This window comes from Saimiri boliviensis, chromosome 3 (assembly GCF_048565385.1).
Source record: "Saimiri boliviensis isolate mSaiBol1 chromosome 3, mSaiBol1.pri, whole genome shotgun sequence".
Taxonomy (NCBI): domain Eukaryota; kingdom Metazoa; phylum Chordata; class Mammalia; order Primates; family Cebidae; genus Saimiri; species Saimiri boliviensis.
Genome location: NC_133451.1, coordinates 39,713,636 through 39,737,554, shown reverse-complemented (window position 1 = coordinate 39,737,554; position 23,919 = coordinate 39,713,636). Strand labels below are relative to the sequence as shown.

At 42.6% G+C, this 23,919-nt stretch overlaps 1 protein-coding gene and 1 pseudogene across 13 annotated transcripts in view; one reads left to right on the top strand and one right to left on the bottom strand.

The window, feature by feature from the left end:
• APBB2 (amyloid beta precursor protein binding family B member 2) overlaps nt 1-23,919 on the top strand; it is a 410,561-nt gene that overhangs the window by 144,399 nt on the left and 242,243 nt on the right. For 11 of the 13 annotated variants that reach the window (XM_074396049.1, XM_074396050.1, XM_074396056.1 and 8 more), the window contains one exon: nt 6,926-7,036. The exons of 1 other annotated variant lie outside the window; for it this stretch is intronic. In XM_074396049.1, the coding sequence (XP_074252150.1) occupies nt 6,991-7,036 (46 nt within the window). In that variant the 5' untranslated portion in view covers nt 6,926-6,990. Of the gene's footprint in view, nt 1-6,925; nt 7,037-23,919 lie in introns of those variants that run through there. One more of the 13 variants, XM_074396053.1, reaches the window with a different exon arrangement.
• On the bottom strand, nt 13,636-14,756 carry LOC104653393 (L-lactate dehydrogenase B chain pseudogene; annotated as a pseudogene).

Below are 23,919 nucleotides of genomic sequence, written 5' to 3'. Positions count from 1 at the left end.
CGCCTTTTGCTTTAGTAGGAACTCCCCATCCAGCTCTCTTTATGGTGGTAGAAACCCAGCTCCTGCCCAGTAACTGTTGGGCCACTCCTTTTCCTTAGAGTTAGTATTCTCATGTTCCAGCAGAACAGGTAACTTATAGTCATGTTGATGATCCCGTGTTACCAAGATTAATCATATTCTGGATTCTCTGAAGAAGGCATTACTATTTAGAAAAAAAAAATTAACCTACTATGGTTGAAATTAAACCCATTTTGATGCATAGATGGGTAATCCTTCAACTGTTTTGAAAGTCTTGATCATTCTCAATGTCTTATTCTTTGAGATTTTATTTATTTTATTTTTTATATATATTTTAAGACAGAGTCTCGCTCTGTCACCCAGGCTGGAGTGCAGTGGTACAATCTCTGCTCACCGCAACCTCCGCTTCCTGGGATCAAGTGATTCTCCTGCCTCAGCCTCCTGAGTAGCTGAGGCAGCCTCCCAACGCCCAGCTAATTTTTGTATTTCTAGGAGAAACAAAGTTTTGCCATGTTGGCCAGGCTGGTCTCAAGCTCCTGACCTCAGGTGATTCGCCTGCCTTGTCCTCCCAAAGTGCTGGGATTACAGATGTGAGCCACCACCCAGCCTATTCCTTGAGATTTTAAAAAGCAGAAATTATACTGTACTATAACTGCAGAACGATGCAGAGAATTATAATTATTGAATTATAGGATACATTATTTTGGAAGAGCATAAGCAACCTTTTTAATAGCTTACTTCACCTTTCTATTTAAAAATGTTGCTTTAAGCAAAGCTGTTTAAAAATTTTTTATGTACAAATCTATCTTTTAGGTCAACAATAGCAAACACTTACGCAAAGCCATTACATATCTTAAAATAGTTAAATGAGCATAGTAGAACTAGTGGCTGTTGACATGAAATGTTTACTTTGGAGAGAATTCTTGGCATTTTTGCCCCATGTCAGCATAATAAGAACTTAGAGGAGGGAAGCATTAATGTATTTGCTGAGGATTAATGACCTTGTAGAGCATTTGTGGTAGTGAATATATTATGGCTAGTTCCGTAAATGTAGTAGTTAAAAAGCTGCACACTAAACATTTTGGAGACTGGCAAATATATTCCCTTCCTTTCCTTGATGGCTTGCATTCAAGTGAGTAGCGGATATTTATCTTGCTCTTAGCGTTCATAACAGTAGAAGAAGTCTCAAAGATTGGTTTATTTGTCGAGATACTGCTAGTCAGATGGACACAATCAGTTTTGATGTTTTCAGGATCAAGTTATTAACAGTTCAGAAAAACGTCACATGGTATATACTAATAAAAACTGTTCCTCACCTTTGGAAACTTTATTATTAAAGTTATTTTCAGACAAATATTACTGTGTGCTGCTGTGTAATGTATAAAATGTGTTCGGGCTTACGCCTGTAGTCCCAGGCATAGCTCACGCCGGTAGTCCCAGTACTTTGGGAGGCTGAGGCAGGTGGATCGCTTGAGGTCAGGAGTTCAAGACCAACCTGGCCAATGTGGTGAAACCCCATCTCTAGTAAAAATACAAAAATTAGTCGGGTGTGGTGGTATGCCCCTGTAATCCCAGCTATTCGCATGTCTGAGACCCAAGGATCACTTGAGGCTGGGAAGTGGAGGTTACTGTGAACTGAGATCGCACCACCGCACTCGAGCCTGGGTGACAGGAGTAAAACCTTGTCTAAATAAATAAATAAATAAATAAATAAGTAAAATAAAATAAGATGTGTTCTGGATGACCATGATACCTCAGGCCTTCATTTATTATAAAAGAAGTAAAATAGTGACTAATAGAAATACATATTAAACTAAAACAGACCTGCAAGCGAGGTGAATTTTTAAAATTTTCAAGGAAATGAGACTTGGTTATCTCATGACTATTTATCTTATTCCCCCTGTGGGTTGAACCTAGGCGGGTTGTATGAATGAGCATCTGGGAGGAGAGGCACCATGCTGTGAGAGTAATGATGTCCTGTCCTTCAAGGGGAGGATGACAAAGAAGGCAGACAGATGTAAAGTCTGCAATTTCTATTGCTTTGTGTCCTCAAAATGTTCATACCCATCTATTTTCCCATTTAAGAGGCATCCTGTTTTTCATAATTTCTGAATCCTCCCACTTAACATGCAATATTTGCTTACAAGTTCATATTTATGAGTTCATAAAGATTTTCTTCTGTGAAAAGTAAGTGCAGTTGAATGTGATTTGCAGCTTTGCTTTGAGTCAGTCAGGGTAGGAAAAGAAGAAATAGAAAGACTATTTCTGTTCTCACCATTTAATTGGCCTCCTTACCTCCTAGTTGTGAAAGCTCTTCACTTATGTATTGGTTTATTGATTTATTCCACATTTATTAACTGCTTGCTACTTCCTATTCCCTGAGGATACAAAGATGAGTGGTCCAGTAAGTAGGCATCTGATGCCTTTGAAACCATCTCTGTCCTGACTGACTTCAGTGAAGATAGCATTGGTTCTAAAATCCTTTCAAGTTCCAGAGATGGCCTGGATCTTGTTCCTGTTAACAGAATAGACAAACTGCAGGGCAGTCTCAGAGATCTGTTGAGAAAGGCTGGCTGGGGAACATAAAAGCTGCTTTTCAAGGTGTTTCCCATTGCATTAGGTTTCTATAATGAATCCTTGCTGCTTTGGCATTTTTGGGATACTTTCCAAGAATAAAGTCACTTCACTCCATTTCTGAATTGGCTAAAACCCTAGATGGAAAGCGTTCAGGAGACCACAGTGGTGGGATGGCCTAGCTACTGTTTTATGAGGCAGCTAGGAAGTCTCTGGGGCAGGTGCCACTGCCAACCCATTCTCCCCTCCTTCTTGTCTTTACTTTCAAATGTCTGTCTCTTTTTCATTTTTAGTAGTTTATCCATGGTAGGAAGGACCTTTGAAATGGAGCAATTCAAGAAGCTTTGTAAGATGGAGGGTAGGGCCAGGTGCAGTGGCTAATGCCTGTAATCCTAGCACTTTGGGAGGCCAAGGCCGGCGGATCATGAGGTCAGAGATTGAGATCATCCTGGCCAACATGGTGAAACCCTGTCTCTACTAAAAATACAAATATTAGCTGGGTGTGGTAATGCGTGCCTGTAATCCCAGCTACTCAGGAGGCTGAGGCAGGAGAATCACTTGAACCAGGTAGGCAGAGGTTGCAGTGAGTGGAGATCATGCCACTGCACTCCAGCCTGGTGACAGAGTGAGATTCCATCTCAAAAAAAATAGATGATGGGTAGGGCCGGGCGCGGTGGCTCATGCCTGTAATCCCAGCACTTTGGGAGGCTGAGGTGGGTGGATCATGAGGTCAAGAGATTGAGACCATCCTGGTCAACATGGTGAAACCCCATCTCTACTAAAAATACAAAAAATTAGCTGGGCATGGTGGCGCGTGCCTGTAATCCCAGCTACTCAGGAGGCTGAGGCAGGAGAATTGCCTGAACCCAGGAGGCGGAGGTTGCGGTGAGCCGAGATCATACCACTGCACTCCAGCCTGGGTAACAAGAGCGAAACTCCATCTAAAAAAAAAAAAAAAAAAAAAAAAGATGGGTAGTAGTTTTGCTTAGTGAAACTACATGTACACCTTTGGAAATGTTGTTATGCAAAACCCCAGATCATTTTAAGAATAGACATCTTCCAGATCTTTTGCTACTCTTAGTGGTAGAACTTTTTCTATCTCAGTACAAACGACTGTGTTTGTTTGTTTACCTTAAAACAGACTTAGACTGCTTTAATTTTGGGGGATAGCTTGCCAGAAACCAAGAATTTCAAGGTCCATGTCCTCAGACCATTTAGTTGTCACCTCATTCTCAACAAAGAGAGGCTTGCCAATTATTTTCTAAAAACATTGATGTCATTTGGTCTGTTGCCTCCAAATCCCAATACTGTTAATTATGAACTTGCTGTAGCCAGATTTATCTTTTCAATAGTCCCCCCTTACCCACAGTTTCATTTCTGTGATTGCACTTTCCCACAGTACAGTACACTAAGATAATTCCAAGTACTAATAGAGACCACACTCATCTGCTCTATTTTATTATTGGCTATCATTGTTAATCTCTTATTGTGCCCAATTTATAAATTGGATTTTATCGTAGGTACATATGTATGGGAAAAAACATAGTATAGGTAGATAGGGCTTGGTTCTCTCCATGGTTTCAGGCATCCACTGGGGATCCTGGAACGCACCCCTTATGGATAAAGGGGAACTACTGTACTTTCCTTCTAATATCAGAGGGTTGTGGACTCCCCTACTTCTTCAAGGTCAGCCTCTTCATCTGTACTCCTGACCCTTTGGCCCACCTCTTTTGAGATCAGAGGCCGTCTTTACCTCTTCCCTCTTGGACTTTCAGTCTCTCCCTCTGAACTGAGTCCTTCAGCCTGTAGCCATGTCCTGTAAGCACTTCGTCTCTTCCAGCAGCCACACATTCCACTTCCTGGGCCCTTCCACTTGCTCTGTTGATTGTGTTCTCTGCCTCCACCACTTTACCAAAACAGCTCTTGATCAAGGTGGACAGTAACTTTTTTTTTTTTTTTTTAATATGGAGGCTTACTCTATCACCCAGGCCGGAAAGCCGTGGTGCGGTCTTGATTCACTCCTGCCTCAGCCTCCCCGAGTAGCTGAGACTACAGGCACCTGCCACCACACCAAGTAATTTTTGTATTTTTAGTAGAGATGGGGTTTCACTGTGTTGTCCAGGCTGGTCTTGAACTCCTGACCTCATGATCCACCCACCTCAGCCTCTCAAAGTGCTGGGATTACAGACGTGAGCCACACTGTCGCACCTGGCCAACAGTGACTTTTTAAATGTCAAATCCAAAGGTATACTTTTCATTTTTTGTCTTTATTCATCTCTTTATGTCCTGTGGTACCTCTTTTCCAGTCTTCCTGAGTCTTCTTCACAAGATTGTTTTCCACTCCACATTCTGCTGTGTGTGTGCTCCAGGATTCTGCGCTGATCCTGTAATGTTCTTCTGTCCGTGTTCCTGCGTGGTGTCACTCACTCACACAATCTCTGCTCTTCTCTATGTTGTAATCACTTTTATGCTATTATGTTTTGCTCAGGCTTCTTCCCCAGGCTTCACAAGAGTATCTGAGTATCCCCACCTGAATCTTCCATGCCTCAGTTTCTTTCTTTCTTTCTTTTTTTTTTTTTTTGAGATGGAGTTTCACTCTTGTTACCCAGGCTGGAGTGCAATGGCCTGATCTCTGCTCACCGCAACCTCCGCCTCCTGGGTTCAAGCAATTCTCCTGCCTCAGCCTCCCGAGTAGCTGGGACTACAGGCGTGCACCACTGTGCTCGGCTAATTTTTTTTGTATGTTTAATAGAGACAGGGTTTCACCATGTTGACCAGGATGATCTTGATCTCTTGACCTCGTGATCCACTCACCTCGGCCTCCCAAAGTGCTGGGATTATAGGTGTGAGCCACGAGCCCGGCCCATGCCTCAGTTTCTAATGCCCCCAACTAAATTTCTTGTCTTCTCTATTTCTTCTCCTGTATTCTCTACCTTGGTTGTCACTGCCATCCACCCACATGTGGTCAACCTAGTGTTCTGCTTTGAGCTTCTGGATGTTTCCAAGTACTAATTCTTCTCTCCCCTTCTCTACCTACTTCTACTGCCCTTATCTCCATCCTTCTCCTCCTCTCTGAATGATTATAAACAGCCAAACAGGTCTCCCTGCCTCTACTCTGCCCCCTTCAAATCCACGCAGAGAATCATACATCTGAAACGCAGATCTGATCCATCAGTGGCTGTTTACACCATTGGTGGGTCAGATCTGTGATAAAGTCAGAGTTCCTTCAGACTTGTACAAGGTTTCCATCTGGTTCCAGGCTTCTATTCTGGCCTCACCCTGCAGGTCTCACCCTAGAGAGTGGCCAGCAACTCTGGACCATACCACACGGTTTCTTACCTTTCCCTTTTCCATCACCTTGTCTTGCATCTCTAGCGCAGGTAACTCTTACCCAGCCTTAGGACATGCTAGGCATCCCTTTTCTTGGAAGCCCTCCCTGACCTCTCCATTTCTGGAGTAGGTGCCCTTGCTTGATATGAATCTCAGTCATTACGCTCATCCCATGGCCCTGTGGTGGCCAGCTTGTGTGCATCCTTTGCCCCCACCCCCAGACTTCACTATCCTTAGAGATAGAGATGGTATCTTATTCATCTTTGCAGCTCCAGTGCTCAGCATGGTACTGGGTGTACAGTAGGTGTTCTGAATATGCTTTTTAAATAAAAAATTAATAGTGACAGTAAATCGACTTGATGACCACAAAAAATGGGCAAAAGTAATTTCTGCATAGGAGTCACCCTTAGAAAGGAGCATGAAGGAGACTTGTGCAGTGCTGATAATGTTCTGGTTTTTGATCCGGTATGTTTTCAGTTTAGGAGAATACATTGAGCTGTCCATTGTGGTGTGTTCATTTTCTCTGTGTTATACACACAGAAAAGTTTTTTTCTCTCCAATCATTGTGACATCTAACCTCTCCAAAATTTTTTTCCTTTCAAGCTTTTAAGGTTTTACAGGATATTAGTTCAGATGTTACAGCAAAGAGCCAGGCAGTGCTATTCCTTGACATTAAGGAAGAATGGAAAGGCATCAGGGAAATGCAGGTGGGGCTGCCTGGACTTCTGATGGGGGCCAGTGATGGCTAGCCCTGGTCAAGCCTTCCAGTGACCTGTGCCTCTGTCACACTTACTCCAGGGCCCTCATGCCAATCATCAACAAGGACTGAGCCTGTCTGCAGTGACAGGGAGACTTCATCTCACATGCGACTATGAATAATTCATAAACATGGTTATCTGGAAATGTGTGGTCATCATTAGCATTTTAATGAAAACAAAAAAATGCTGCCATTATCCTAAGTCTCTGTTTTGTTTCCACCTTTTTTTGTCTTCCTGCACCACAGCTAACCATCTCAGTCCTGAGGACTTGGGAACTGCTGAGGCCCCTGCTGATGTGTTGACTGTCGCTATGGGCAGACGGTACCCGGAGGCTCACTGTCGTCCAGGCAGCTCATGTATGTATGGGATCGGTCTGTCTCTTTCTTTTTCCCCTTTAATTTTCACTGCACAATATCACAGAGTACTGAATTGGTAAAAGCTTATAAGATTTAAATAAGAATGTTTAGAAATAGAATGGATTGCTCTGGGGTAAGTTTTGAATATTGCATGGTAAGAAATGCTATGTAAATTAGGATATTTATAATCAAGTGGCCCTGTAAGACCAGAAATGTGTATCAACAATCTGCTTTTTCTGTTTCAGTACATCCATTCTTTTTTTTTTTTTTCTTTTTTTCTTTTTTGAGATAGGGCCTTGCTCTGTTGCCCAGGCTGAGATGCAGTGGCATGAACACAGCTCACTGTAGCTTCGAACTTCTGAGTTCAAGTGATCCTCCCACCTTAGCCTACTGCATAACTGGGACCACAGATGTGGGCCACCATGCCTGGCTAATTTTGTTTATTTTTTTTAGTGATGAGGCTCGCTATTTGGCCCAGGCTGGTCTTGACCTCCTAGGCTTGAGATCTACCCACCTCAGCCTCCCAAAATGTGAATTACAGGCATGAGCCACCATGCCTGGTCTAATGTATCCATTCTTCTACAGGCTTTTATTTTTTTAAGTTTTCCTTTTTCATCACAATATATGACATTTGAAACAATAGTAATGCCATAAATTAAAAACATTTTGCAATGATTATTTGAATTCCTTTAAAATCACAAAATTCATGGACCCAGAAGAGAGGTCCCCTTGGAATGTCTCTGTTTAATATGTATTAGGGAGGGAGCTCCTGGCTCTTATGTCTTAGCCTTCTCCAAAGGAGGAAACTCTTTCAGTTCCCTCAGGGATGACCTTCGCTGTCTCACAACACTGATTTTTTTCCAGCAATCTTTTGGGAATTGCTATCGTTGTAGCCTTTTCCTATTTGCCGTTACTCGTGATTAACCTAGGAGAAAAAATGATTCTTCCCTTTAATGATCTGTCTTTACTTCTGTGAAGGGCAGTGTGTCTCAGACTTACTTCTTGCTCCCTTCAGTCTTTTGGCCTTGGACCAGCGGTATAGGTGTTTATTTGTTTTTGTTGCTTTCCTTTGGAACGTGTGGAATTTTGGCTCCAAACCAGGGGAAATTTGGGGTAATTCCCCATAGTACTTTTGCTCCTATATCCTTTCTGTAGTTATGCTTATTCATATTCACCTTTAAGTCCCGTTACCTTGTACAGCTGTTTTTTTCTTTATAGAAAAGTTAGGGCTGGGCTCATGCCTGTAATCCCAGCAGTGACTCATTCCTATAATCCCGGCACTTTGAGGGGCCGAGGTGAGTAAATCACTTGAACCCAGGAGTTCAAGACCAGCCTGGGCAATATGACGAAGCCCTGTCTCTATAAAAAACACAAAAATTAGCCAGGTGGTGTGCGCCTGTAGTCCCAGCTACTCGGGAGGCTGAGGTGGGCGGATTGCTTGAGCCCAGGAGGTACAGGTTGCAGTGAGCTGAGATTACATGCATCACTGCGTTCCAGCCTGGGTGTCTCAAAAAAAGAAAAAAGAGAAAGCAAAGAAAAGTTAGAACCACCTTCAAGCCCCCACCCAGACAATTGCTTGTAAAATAAGTCAGATAGTTAAAAGCAACGGCATTTTATAGCAGTAGGGAGGGATTGCTGATAATAGAATAGGGATTCAGACCAATGACCAGCATTAAAGCCAGCAGTGTTGGAGTAAACAGCTTTTCACATATTTTCAGATATTGTTAGTATCTCCAAGGACATTATAGTTTCACTCTGATATTAGCAATTTTCATAGTGAGCATCATCAGAATAAAGTTTATACCTGTACCCTGTATAACAGGGATCCTCAAACTGTGGCCGATAGGTCAGATCCAGTCCATGCTTATTTTTATAGGAGCTGAGGGTGGTTTTTATATTTTTAAATGCTTACATTTTACATGGTTATATAAGCACCTACATAATCTCTTTTTTGTCTCTTGGCCCTCAAAGCCTAAAATATCTGTGATCTTGTTAAGAAAAAATTTGCCTACCCCTACTGTAGAAGAAAGTTGGAAGGCATGTACTGCCATTGATCTATGTGAAATTGTTAGTACTTGAGCATTTATAATATACAAAAAGGTTAATTTCATACAGTTCAAGCTAATATATTTTGAGGCCATTCTTCTTTCACAATGGTTAAAATGCTAACATTTGGGCTCTTGGAGTGGAAGAAGTAAATTTATCTGAAAAATTCACATATGTGGACTTGCTCCTTTTTTCACCTTAGAGAATGACACACCGGCCATCAGCTGAGTGCCTTTCCAGAGATTACCAAAGGCCCTGAGCTGTGTCTATGTGTGCTGTCCAGTAATTGCAAGGAAGCTCTTTATTTTAATTTGACTTATTTTTTTTACCAAGAGCTCTTTATGAGAAAACTATCTTCTCCTTATTGGGTGCCAGAAACATTCTACCTGAGCTGGGAACCGAGATTGCTGCCCCAAGGCCTCTGCTGAGCTTGTCACTTTGTGCCTTTTTTCTGGTGCGGGGGGCAGGGAGAGGAGTGAGTGGCTGCTTTTCCAGGGGCCACACGTCTGCATAACATGTTGCCTGAAATGCCCTTCCCTGGAACTAGAGCGTGGTTTGTACCCTCTCGTGGTTTCAGCTCTGATTTCTTTCCCAGTGTTGTCGATACCTCAGTCTAGGGCAGGCGTCCCCAAACTTTTTACACAGGGGGCCAGTTCACTATCCCTCAGACCGTTGGAGGGCTGCCACATACTGTGCTCCTCTCACTGACCACCAATGAAAGAGGTGCCCCTTCCTGAAGTGCGGCGGGGGGCCGGATAAATGGCCTCAGGGGGCCGCAGTTTGGGGACGCCTGGTTTAGGGCATTAACACTGTTATGTATTTTACTTGATTGGTTCTCCATTCCTCCCTTCCACGTGCTCCTTTGTTGCTTGCTTCTCCTGATCATTAAATAAGATTTAGCCAGATGCTGTAACCCTAGCATTTCGGGAGGCCAAGGTGGGTGGATCACCAGACATCAGGAGTGCCACACAAGCCTGGCCAACTTGGTGAAACCACATTTCTACTAAAAAAGAAAAAAACAAAAACAAAAATTCACCGTATGTGGTGAGCCTTGCCCGTAATCCCAGCTACAAGGGAGACTGAGTCAGGAGAACTGCTTGGACCTGGGAGATGGAAGTTGCAGTGAGCCAAGCCATTGCACTTTAGCCTGGGTGACAAGAGCAAAACTCAAAATAATAAGTAAGATTTGCTTGTTGAAACCTAAAGCTGACATTCTGTAGAGGCTACTCATAGCAGAAAGAAATGTTAACCTCAGCGACTCTCGCTGTCCTCCTACAAGACAGGAAAGCCAATTTGACCTGGGGCCTCCTCACCAGGCCTGTGTCTGAACAAGGCCACACTGTTCCCTGGAGAAGGGAAACTATTTCAGTAAAAAGCAACAGCAATATGCCACAGAGTTAATAATTTTATCATCAGGTGTGGTCGGAATCATCAGTCAAGGGTCAGCAGTGCATACTGCTGTACCCTGCATTTGGTTTTGAGGCTCATATGTCAGACTGGAGTTTTAATTTTCTTTCTTTCTGTTTTGAGATTGTTCTGCCTTTCCAGGCTGTCTCCTTTCAGGACAGGGTGCTGCTCTTAGATGGAATGTGGAATGGCATCCATTGAGCATGAAAATAAGAAGTAAATAGCTAGAGCTGTTCTCTCCTAACTTTTCGTACAGATACTTGTGTTTATGTTAAAATTCAAGTTTTAAAATAGGTCATGTGCCACATAACAATGTTTCAATCTATGACAAACTGCACATACAACAGTAGTCCCATAAGATTATAATACTGTATTTCTCCTGTACCTTTTCTGTGTTTAGATATGTTTAGATACATAAATACTTATCACTGTATTACAGTTGCCTGTGGTATTCAGTACAGTAACATGCTTTGCAGGTTTATAGCCTGAGAGCACCAGGCTCTGCCATCTAGCCTAGATGTGTAGCAGGCTATGCCATCTAGGTTTATTTAAGAACACTCCATGATGATGTTTGCACAGCAGTGAAATCACCCAGTGATACATTTCTCAGAATGTAGCTCTGTTGTTCAGCAACACATTACTATATTCCAGGAATTGCTAATAAAATTGTATCTTTGTTCATTTTTGTCTGTACCTATCCGTTCCTTTGCATGACTGCAGCCACCACTGTAACCTCAGTTGTGAGGATCTGGACTCTGGCCTGCAGTCTCTTTGCCTGCAAATTTAACTCATCCATAGTGACCAAATTAATCTAACAGAGGCGTGGCTCTGACCATGCCACTTCCCTGCTGAAAATGTTTAGTGCATCCCCACTAGTTTAAAAGATCAGCCTAGTATTTGAGTCCTTTAGGTTTTCTTTCACTGCCCCTTACTTGTATTACCTATTACTCATGATGAATGATTATTATTGTTGTTAGTATTATTACTATTCCGTAGACATTTATAGTAGCCTTCGTGGGCTGCTCCTGATACAGCATACCCTGTGGCTTTGGGTTATGTGCCTTTGTTCCTGCTAATTCCTCTAGTATGTGGATCCTTCTTTTGGTAACCTGCTAAAATCCTGCTCTTACCATGGGGTACAGCAGAGTTTCTCTTTTTCCCAGGGAGTTTTCTGGTTTCCCAGCTGGAAGCACATGTTCCTGCAGGCTGGAGTGCAGTGGTATGATCTCTGCTCACTGCAACCTCTGCTTCCCAGGTTCAAGCAATTCTCCTGCCTCAGCCTCCCAAGTAGCTGGGACTACAGGCACCATTACGCCCAGCTCATTTTTGTATTTTTAGTAGAGACGGGATTTCACCATGTTGGCCAGAATGGTCTGGATCTCTTGACCTCATTATCCAAAATGCTGGGATTACAGGCATGAGCCACCGCGCCCAGCCCTTGCAGCTCTTAAATCTCTCTCTTGATGCTTGCTTGTGTCCTAAATTCCTTTTATATTTTGGCACATGTATATAATTTGTCTGAACTCCAGCACTAAACTCTTTTTCATTTCCCTCCTTTTCTCTGTGAATAAGGACACTATTTTATCTATGGTAGTTGCTGTAATATTTGTGGAGTCATCTTGGGCTAAGGGGTGGAACTGGGTGATAACCATCCTCAGAGCCTGTGCCAGCCAAGACCAAGGGGGAAGTAATGGGAGCCTGATGCAGAATAAGTGCTTAATAAATATATATGGAGTGAATGAATGAAGTACTTGCTTAGAAACTTAGCATTGATAAGGGAGGAATTTTTTGCGTAAGTTTTTCCAAATCCTGCTTTCCAATACACATGGTTTTCTAGCTTTAGTTGTATTCATGGTAACTTTTTTTTGAACATGGTGGCTGTTATATTGACTGTTCTGTTTCTAGCTCTTGGGCACAGGTTTTGCCAGTTGCGTTGGCTGTCTCTTTTGGTGAATTGTTTCTCGTTTGGTATTAAGCTTTCTCTGTGAGGGCCTCTTCAGTAGAGGTTGTTTGATGTGGGAATCCCATGTGACTAGGACTGTGCAAACCCAGCACTTTCTCATTTGCCTCACCTAGTGTCCCACGGGTGTCCTGGCTTCCAGACCAATGTTATTATTTTCTTGGCTCAGGGACCCTGGGTGTTCTCTATTTGGATGCCATACCTCTCTACATGGGAGCTATTTCTTATTGGTGAGATATGACCCTTTGTTCTCCCAGGTTCATTAGGATCTCAGCCCCTAGACACTAAGGCTATCTCATGTTCTGATAGCCTTTTACATCTTCAGAGCTTCAACTTTCTCTCATCCAACTTTGAGTTCTATCTTTGGTTCTGGCCCAGGGATTTATTTCTTGTGATTTTCAATTTTTTCTTTGTATTTAAGAAGTTGTTAATTATCTCTTACTCAATTTTTCCATGTATTTGAAACAGGCAGGGTCCTTTCCTGTCATCTCAGCTTACCATGTTGATTGGAAACTTTATTACCACAGTCCGATTAAAGAATTTTTACATATTTTAGTTGCCAAATTGCAATCCCTGATTTCTGCAGAACTTTAGATGTTAAGTATTAATTCAGTGAATAGGTGTGATGCAGATCCCCCTACTGAGATGCCATGAACCTGAGTAACCACATTTTTGTAGTGTATAGTCTCATCTGTGGCTTCCTCTTTACTTGTAGATCACTTTCTGTACGTGTCTCAGTCAGTCATTTAGGCTCAGGTTTTTACATGGCATGTGAACCCAATCTGTATAATTGGTGATCTGAGGTCTGTGACTGCTATTATTTTTAGATACTCATAAATATAGACCATGTTTTCACATACCTAGTAAATAATCTTACACCTTGATGTTAACACTAGTAAAGAAAGATGACTTCTATGTATTTGTCTTTCACTGAAGAAAGAAATTAAATTTCAGTAGTCCAAATTAAAATCCCTTCTTTGCAACTTTGCTCTTGCTTTTTTTTTTTTTTTTTTTTAAACCTCGCTTGTAATTTGCTACTTCTGGGGTAGAGATTTGCAGTCTTATTTTGCTATAATGAAAGAGTGTCTTTTTTTCCCCCCACACAACAGTAGTTAATTTTATTTGTTCAAGAACTCATATTGCAAGCATTAAACCAAGAGTAGGCTTTGATTCTGTAAGCTCAAATTCACATATTGAAGAAGAGCAAAGCAAACTGCAATCCATGTACATGGATGAAAACTAATGGCTCAGAGTTAATCTTCTCGTAGTTTTTAAACTTCCACAGCCTAGAGCTCAGTAGTCGCAGGACTTTTAGGTCCTTCTGGATGTCCCAAAGGGTATCTGCGCTTTTCTTGAGCTCAGCAACCTCATCATCCTTGAGCTTCTGGTTGATAATGCTGGCTAATCCCCTGGGCTTTGAGGATACACAGAAGGCTCAGAAAGACTTCATTCTCAATGCCATACATCCCCTTTACCACCATTGACATGGGTTGAATCCTGGATAGACTTTCAACATGGATTCAATAAGATCTGTACAGTTAAACCAGTAGCCCAGTTGGTATATCCTTTTAGCTTGATGACTTCATGGGCACTTTCAACCACCGTCTTACGCGCATCCTTCTGATTTTCACTGTCATTGTCAGTTTCCATTTCTGGATTCAGTTCCTGTAGAGAAACACCTGCCACATTCACGCCACTCCACATAGCCACACTTTAGTTGCCATGTTCTCCCAGATTCCATCCATGGCAGCCACTGGGATAAATGCCAAATTTTTCAGCCATCATGTAGCAAAATCTTGCAGAATCCACATTGCATCCACTTCCAATCACACAGTGCTTGGGTAATCCACTTAGTTTCCAGGTAACATAAGAATGTCCACTGGTTTGGAAACCACAATTATAATGCCATCAGGACTGTACCTGATGATCTGAGGAATAATGAATTTGAAGACATTAACATTTCTCTGCACCAGATTGAGACAACTTTCCCCATCTTGTTGACGGACTCCTGCAGTTACCATTACAATCTTAGAATTGACGGTCACAGAATGATCTTTATCTGCCACAATTTTAGGCATATGAAGAAGTAAGCTCCCATACTACAGATTAATCATTTCTCCTTTAAGCTTATCCTCCAAAACATCCACAAGAGCAAGTTCATCAGCCAGAAACTTTCCCAGAATGCTGATAGCAAATGCCATACCAACTTGTCCAACACCCTCCACAGTAATCTTATTGTTTGGGACCATTACCTCTTACTCTGCAACTGGTACAAGGAGTTTTTCCTTAAGAGTTGCCATTTTGCACAGGAGAGAGAAGGCTCCGGATACCTCCATAACAGTGCATAGAAGACAGTGTCAGCCAAGAGTGTCTCATTTGGATGCTCTGGATCTATCACTTTCCCTTTCACTGACAGAGAGAACGGGACTAAGAAGCCCTGTGACAGGTCTTCACTGGAAGGAATTGGATGCCCTGGAAAGAATCCTACTTGGTGTCTGCATTTGTTGCAGAATGAGACTCTGAAAACATGAGAGAATAGTCCTCGGAGGGACTCTAGTCCTTTTGCCTTCCCTAGACTCACTCTCTTGTACCAAGGGAACTGTTACAGAGTTGGTGAGAACCTGAAGACCTCAGGCTGGTATTTTGGGAATAATAACTGTAGTGGCTTCCCCATACTCCACATGAGGAGGATTAGGATGATGGGAATAGGTCAGAAAGGTTCCTGCGTGTGTGTGGACCAGCTTTGCCTCTGAAAAAGATGAGAAGAATGCGTTGTCCGCAGGGCAGGAGACACAACACCTCTGCTAAAGGAACAGTGGGGCGGAAATGCCCCAGCCAGACTATCTTCTGCAAGCAGCCGCCGGAAGGGAAAGGAGAAAAGCATGCAACTTTATGGGGCCTCATTTTGAAACCAAAGCAAAGAGACTTATTTTTCCAGGGTCTTGGATACTTGCTCATATATGCAAACCTGAAATTATCCTCAGGGGAAGTGAACTCTGGTGAACTTCCTTTGCACAAAAGGCCACAAAAATCCATGCGGGATAAAACCAATAGAATTCTAAAAGAATGTCATATTTATTTTAGAGTCAGAAGATAGGTCAGTTTATTGTTTGCCTCTGTAGATTCTAGACCTTTCTGTTATGAATATACACTAAGAAAAAGAAAACAGCAACATATACTGTTTTTGAATATTTATTTTTTTTTTGAGGCAGAGTCTCACTCTTGTCGCCCAGGCTGGAGTACAATAGCGCAGTCTCAACTTACTGCAACCTCTGCCTCCCGAATTCAAGCAATTCTCCTGCCTCATCCTGTGAGTAGCTGGGATTACAGGCACCCACCATCATGCAGGCTAATTTTTATATTTTTAGCAGAGATGGGATTTCACCATGTTGGCCAGGCTGTTCTCAAACTCCTGACTTGAGGTGATATGCTTACCTCAGCCTCCCAAAGTGCTGAGATTATAGGCCTGAGCCACCGTACCCTGCCTGAATGCTTTATAGATAATGCTTTGTTAAAGGAATATCTAGACTTTTTAGTCTGTCTCTTTTGATTTTATGGAAAATACTTAAGTCCATGGGATTACATTTGTTTTCTCCCCTGAATTCTTTCCTAGGAGTGTCCAATTTTGGGGAAAGTTGATCCCCCTCTCCCAGAGTACAAGAAAATTCTGCAAAGAGCTTAAGTTATGTATTACTTATTTGGAACTCCATACCAATAAATCCAACATGACTTGGCTGACTCTGGAAATCAGGCGTCTGTGCTGCCATCCTATCCTTTGACTTGGGCTTCGTTGGGGTAAAGAGGATTTCCTGTTGTTTTTGAACAAGAGAGAGTAGCTTTTTGTTTTGAAATCACTGATCCTCACACCACAGGGTCCAGTTTAAGCAAGTAAGCAGGGTGCTGTTTAAAGACGCTTCCTTTTTTTGAGGGAAAAGGTATAGTTAAGAGGAGAGGGTGTGACCAGAGCCAATTAATAGGTAGATAATGTATTTGCTATACTCCTCTTACTGTGTTGACTTCTCTGGGGTATTAAGAAGAATTGCATATTGCCCTCAAAATGCTTATATCTCATCTGTGAATGTGACCAAAGGCAATAACTGTATCATTTAGAATCAGTTTATGCGATATAGCAGTTTAGAGGAGAGGAAAGCTGGTAAAGACGTGTGCAGTTAATAAAGCCCAGGGAGAGGCTTTATACAGTTTCCAGAGCATCTTCCTCCAACAAGACACAATGGTCTTGGGAGGAATCCAATTCAGATCATTTTGTTGGCAGGTCAGGCATGGGACTGCAGGTGTCATGGGTGGGATTTGACACATGACATGTGCTATTATGGAGGGATCTAATGAACTGGGATCAAATAAGAAGGGCCTAGGGGAGGGCATATGTCAGTTAGAAGAAAGAGTGTGTTCATAATAAGAAATTACATTTATGACTGTTATTAGCACTTACATAGGCACTGTTCTGAGCACTTTATGTATATTCTTTTAATCTTCACTACAACCCTGTGACATTGATGCTACTGTTATCACTCAATGACAGGTGAGGAAACTGAGGCACACAGGAAATATAGAAGCAACTTATTTGGCCAGGTGCGGTGGCTCATGCCTATAATCCCAACACTTTGGAAGGTTGAGGTGGGTGGATCACAAGGTCAGGAATTTGAGACCAGCCTGACCAGCATGGTGAAACCCTGTCTCTACTGAGAATAAAAAAATTAGCTGGGCATGAGATGGTTTGCACCTATACTCCCAGCTACTCAGGAGGCTGAGGCAGGAGACTCAGTTGAACCCAGGAGGCAGAGGTTACAGTGAGCCGAGATCACACCACTGTACTCCAGCCTGGGTGACAGAGCGAGACTCTGTCTCAAAAAAGGTAACTTATTTATGCATTTATGCCTACACAGACAATGGTGGAGCTGAGATGTGAACCCAGGCCTTTTGGCTTCAGAGTCTGTGCTTTTAACCATGCTGTGTACCTGCTTCAGTAGATGTGAAAGGAGTGAGGGGAGTTACAAGCAAGAGAAGTTGTTGGAGAGAGAGGAAGTTCCAAGGTCAGGATTTCAGTGGAGCAGGTCCTAGGGGTGCAGTGTTCATTTGGTGGCCACATGGAGGAAGGAGTTAGTGGTATAGAGGGGAGTGAGAAGTCAACCACATCGGGTAAGTTCTGGAATCAAGATGGCAAAAGTAACAGTCCAGAGCCCTTAGTCTGCTGGGCACTGGGGATAGAGCAGTGAAAAGGCAGATGAGGTCTCCACTCCGGTGGCACTTCTGTTTATTCTACTGATGGAGCCAGACAGTAAGAAAGCCTTCCAGTAGAGGAGATAATTGTGGATTGTAGTACCTGCTATAGAGGAATAAAGAGTGTGATGGAGGGATACTGGCATGACCCACGTAATGTTGGATGACCAGGGAAGGTGTCCCTGAAGAACTGATGCTTGAGCTACAATCTCAAGCATGGGAAAGCCCAATCTATGAAGAACTGGGAAAAGCTCATTATAGACCGAGGGGTATGGACTGTTTAAGAGATGGCAAGGAGCCAGGGTCGCCAGAGCATAGCAAGTGTGGTAGGACCTGGTGAGGGAGATGAGATTGGAGAAGGCAGCCAGGTCACATCAGAGTGGAGGGCCGTGGTTAGGAGTTTCAGTTGTTTCCTAAGAGCAGTGGGGAGCCACTGAAGGTTGAGTAGGTGGGGGGGCATCTAGGGTGCTAAATGGATGTGCCTTTTTGATCAGGAAGAGGCAAGGAGGTGGTGAGAGCAGCTTGCAGACAGCATATTTAGGTTTGAATCATGGCCAGCATGGCTTTTCTGCCTGGGGAATGGTGAGCTGCACCTCAAAGTTTCTCAGTGGTCAAGTTGTGATCAAGGTTCACAGCAGTAAGACCTCATACCCACCTTTTAGCCATTGACTGCACATTTATACCTGACCGCACAGAGAGAAAAACCAAAGTGTATGAACTTAAAAGATTAAACAATTTTTATTTGTTTGTTATTATATGTATGGGAATTTGTAAAACAGTTACTTTATAGGTAGTGGATGCTTTTGATATTGGGAGCAGAAAATCTTTTATTGAATGATTTTCTCCTTCCCAAAATAGAGACTTAAAAAGGAGACATGATTAATTGTCCACTCAATGCCTATATCCTGTTCCATTGTTCCTCATAGGGCCTTAGTTTAATTCAGGGTGGTGTGGAGGTCACCCTTGAGAGTAGATTGTAATGATTAAGCCAATATGCCAATCCTGAACCCTGATTTTCCAGCGTTCTTTGTAGCAAATGTGGCCCTGTGACCTACTTCTGGCCAGTGAGACCTGAGAGTAAGTCCACTGGGATGGGGGCAGGGTTGCTGGGAAAGCCTTTATTGTCTTTATAAAGCCTGACAAATGAGCTTATCAGTACCCTTCCTTGCTTTCCTATTCTTTCTGCCTTGAATGATGATGAAATGCTTAGGTGTACAGCAGCCTTCATGTCATCATGAGGCGATGACAAGCATGAAGGGAAGGCTAAGAGCCTCAGAGATGTCTGCCCTGACATTGTTTTCAAGCCAACACCTGCAGCCCTGGGCCTTCCAGCTCCTTTTTATTTGTTGAATCCATTGGTAGATGGGTTTTCTGATACTTAAAGCTAGACTGTTAAATGAAGCAGATATGAAGATGCAGATGTTATGAGCCATTTCCTCTGTGTTGTGACAGCCTCATACATGTCCTTGATATTCAGTATGACCTTTATCTTGGGTGGCAATTGTCTTTGAAAAGAAAGCGCTAACTTGTATTAAAAGTTGTTCACAGTTGAAAATGATGAGCTGTGGAGTTGTGGACTTGGAAATGTAATTTTCAAAATAAATGAACTCCTCTGTGTGAACTCGCTGTAGCAAGTACCATGGAGACATACTTCATGGGTAGTATCTTCCTTATGGCCTTTTTTATGATAGTCTTAGTTTTCTGGTGAACTACATTGTATATATTTATGGCTTTATAGGAAACTATAGTAGTACTGGGGTAATAGCATAAATAGTCTGATTTCTTGAAAATGTTAAGCTCCAACAGGCTTTATTGGATTTCAAGGTAATGGTATTATTAAATTTTCTGCCACTTTTCAAAATTCTTGTGGCTGAGTTCCAAGCTGCTGATTTTAAGAAATTTCGGGGCTGGTTCTATTCATTTACGGAAAAAAGTTATCCTGGAATTTTCTATTGCTAAATTGAGGAGTGGGGGAAATAATTTGAACTTTTTTTTTTTCTTAACTATGTTGGATTTGGGTACAACTCGGGATTACTTTCCACATGCAAGGTAGAAATGGCTTTGCGATATGCATCGTGGAGATAATATAAGGTATGAAATGAAAGTTATCTTCTCTGGTTTATTGGAAAAAGATCCTAGAAGTCATAGGGTCATCAAATTGTAAAGAGAAAAGAATTTTGCATGTCATCCAGTAAAATTTCACTTTTTTCCTTAGCCTTGGAAACTTGAGACCTAGAACACTTTCAGTTATTCATTTTAAAAAATAAAAACATGTGCAGTTACTCTATGTATCCTCTTCTTTAATGAAAAACTGTTCCAGCCGGGTGTGGTGGCTCATGCTTGTAATCCCAGCACTTTGGGAGGCCAAGGCAGGTAGATCACTTGAGGTCAGGAATTTGAGACCAGCCTGGCCAACATGGTGAACCCCCCATCTCTTACCAAAAATATAAAAAATTAGCCCGGTGTGGTGGCAGGTACCTGTGATCCCAGCGACTCAGGAGACTGAGGCAGGAGAATTGCTTGAACCCAGGAGTCAGAGGTTGTAGTGAGCTGAGATCGTGCCACTGCACTCCAGCCTGGGTGACAGAGCGAGACTCTGTCTCAAAAAAATAAAGAAAATAAAATAAATATTGTCCCAAAGGAACGAGAAACACTGTGTAACCCCAAGAACCTTGACAAGAAGGCTGTATAAGTCATTTGTTTCAACTACCTCATTTTACCGAGAGGAAAGCTTATTGCTTTAAGGTAGACCAGCCAGTTGGCCCTTGGGCAGGTAGGAACAGGGCCACAGAAACTGTTAGGAACATTAACATCCTCAGTGCTGTTGCCAGAATTCACCGTGACAGTATCTTATGTGGGCTTAGTGCTTGATCTTGTCTCCGAGAGCCATGAGGGTTTGATAGACACTCATATGACACAGGGCATCCCAGGAAGAACGAATGGAAGAGGCTTGTGAGAGGAGCTGTTTAGTAGCTTCAGTATAGAGTGACGCACTGGTGTGGTGCCCCACTTGGGATCAAGTGGCAGAAGAATGGCTTATGTCCATTCAGATTAGGGACAAGTTGGGGCTAGTTCAGCCCATTTGGGACAGAATGTAGAAGGTCATAGAAGTCCCATCAGTGAAGTGAGATTTTGTTTTGGTGTGTATGTATGTATGTAAGTATGTATTTTTTTATTTTTGTACAGACAAGGTCTTGCTGTGTTGCCCAGGCTGATCTTGAACTCCTCACCTCAACAGATCGTCCTTCCTCAGCCTCTAAAAGTGCTAGGATTACAGGTGTGACCCACCATGCCTGGCCCAAGTGAGATTTTATTCAGTAACCAGTGAAAAGCTTTAAGTATACTCATGTTGGCCAGGTGCTGTGGCTTAAGCCTGTAATCCTAGCTCTTTGGGAGGCCAAGGTCGGTAGATCACGAGGTCAGGAGTTCCAGACCAGCTTGGCCAATATGGCGAGACCCCATTTCTACTCAAAGTACAAAAATTAGCTGGGCATGGTGGTGTGTGCCTGTGCCTGTAGTCCTGGCTGCTTGGGAGGCCAAGGCAGGAAAATCACTTGAACCAGGGAGGCAGAGGTTGCAGTGAGCTGAGATCGCACCACTGCACTCCAGCTTGGGTGACAGCAAGACTCCATCTCAAAAAAAAAAAAAAAATAAAAGAATACTCGTGTTGGTGACAGTTAACACTTGGACAGCAATTACTCTGTGTAATCACCATTCTGAGTGCTTTACACACACTCTCCTACTTAATTCCCACAACAGACCTTTGGTATAGATATTCATTCTCATTATCTCCATTTTACAGCAGAGGAAACAGAGGTTAGATGACTTACCTAAAGAGACACTTAGAGGAAACAGTGGAGATGGAATTCAAACCCGAGTAGCATAGCCCTAGGGTCCTGGCTGTTGATAGTCTGGAGCGTGTATATGTGGTGGTGATAAAGATGGTGGCTACTCTTAGGAAGGCACATCTGCGGGAGAGTGCAGGTGTGTTGGCCTGAGGGCAGGCAGGTGATCAGAATACCAACGGTAGGCCTTCGGGATGAGTAAGAGCCTGGCCTAGATGTTGACCATGGAAATAGAAAGATGAGAATTCACATGTTACTAACTTCAGAGAATGGATTGGTGCCAGGTTTCTGACTGGTCATGGGGCCAGGGAGTGATGGAGTCAGAAATGTCAGGGATATTGCTTGAATGTCCACGTAACCAAATTGGGGAAGTTGAGAGAAGACTTGATGGGAGGGTGATGATTTATTTTTACAGAGCCGTGTTTTCCTACTTTGTGACCAACTAGTGCAGTGGTTCTTAACCTGGGACTCCGGAGAGAACTGTCTAGAAAAGAGATGCATATAGGTATGTTCTAACAGAGTTCCGTGAGTTTGTGGACTCTGCCAAACTCACATTTTGTTGTATAGCATGGTCTTGGGCACACAGAAGGTCTCCTGTGTTTTGAGGCAGTTTGTGGTGGAGGCACTTAGAATTCTATGGTGGCTTGTCCTCTTTCCAGCTTAAGAATCTGTGGGTGTGTGCTCAGGAGAAGGGGTGGGTGTGGGTCTGCATTTTAGAGACCCGCCTTTGTTTTAGCCTCCCTGGCCCTGATTCCTGACTTCCGCTTTCCTTCCTGCTCTTAAGTTCTGTTGAGGAAAGCCAACTGTAGCTGGAGATAGAGGAGGACCTCAGAGTTTCTTTGTGAACTGGCATCCTGTGTTGAGGGAAACACCCTGTTCCTGGTGGCGGCCTCTGGGCTCAATGTGGGTTTCTTCCTGCTGCTGCCTTTCTGAGAAATGTGACCTGGCCAGGCATGTCTTCTTGGAGGCTTCTGAATGCAGGTCCCAGCTGAAGGGCTGAGAAGGAACAGCAGGTTGTTCTAGGATAAGTAGCTGACACCTTTGTGGAAAAAAATCCCGACATGGATGAGAGAACGTAGAGCTTGCAATTTGGGCTTCTGTTTCATTATGATTTATCCCTCTCTCTTCCCTTCCTCGTCTCCTTCCATTCTTTCTCCCTGCCTCTGCTTTATTCTTATTAGAAGAGTTGCTAATTGTGCATGGTTAGTAAATGTGACTATACCTATTTTCATCTTCCACTGTTATTTTCAGTCTTGATTTTCCAGGGAAATGGGAACATTGGCAAGTTGCAGAAGCACTGGTGATGTGTGGAATTTGTAGGCGTGGCTACATGGGGAAGATGAAGGGAACTAGAAATCTTGGTTACCCCTGTCCTCCAACCCCTTAAAAACCTCTGGAAAAACAGGACGCATGTGTGGGTTTGAATCCTGCTTCAGTCACCAGCAGAATGTCCTTGCATGTATCAGTTACCTAATCTCTCATCTGTAAAATGGGGATGGTGATATTTACTTCTTTCCAAAGGGTGTTGTGACACACAAATGAGGCAGCATATGTGAAGGAATTCTAAGCATCTCTCTTATCTCCTTGTTCCCATCTAATTAAAAGTTTCTGTATTGTACCTTGAAATGAGCCCAGAAATACTAGGAGGGGGGTGGGGGAGAAGCTAAGTGTTATGTTAAATTGCTTTTTGTGTGTTTATTTCATTTCTACATAGTAACCATGTGAGGTAAATATTTTTATTTTTCAAGAGGAGAGAACTGAGGTTCAGAGAGGTTTAAAACAAAATAGCTTCACCACCTGCTACATATGTGGCAGTTATTTACTATCTTGTTGCCTTTTACCACATCTATAAAATGAGGATAATAATAGTTTTCTCTCCACAGAGTGGTTATGAGGATTGAAGTAGTTAATACATAGGAAGCCTTAACATACAATGCTTGGTAAATAGTCAATGTGATTGATATATTAGAAATTACAGGGTGTTTCTTACATAAGATGTTTAGGACTAGAAGTATTTTTGATTTCAGATTTTCATTTTTGGATTTGCAACATTTGCATTATACTTATCAGCGAAACATCACAAACCCAAAGCTCCAGAATCTCATGATGCTCAAAGGACATGATACTCAAAGGAAATGCTCGGTGGAGCCTTTTGGATTTCAGATTTTTAAATTCGGGATGCTCAGCTGGTGTTATCATTAAGAAAACTGCCAAATGTCTTCTAGGCCTCTATTTGGTGAAATCTGGATTGGCTCATATAATGTGTTGAAATGGGATTTCACTATAATTTTCTAAGAGTGGATTTGGTTTTCATGCAGAAGGATTGAGGAAGTGATGCTTAGAAGTATCACAAAAACTTCAAAGGATTTAGAGAATGTGGGGAAAAG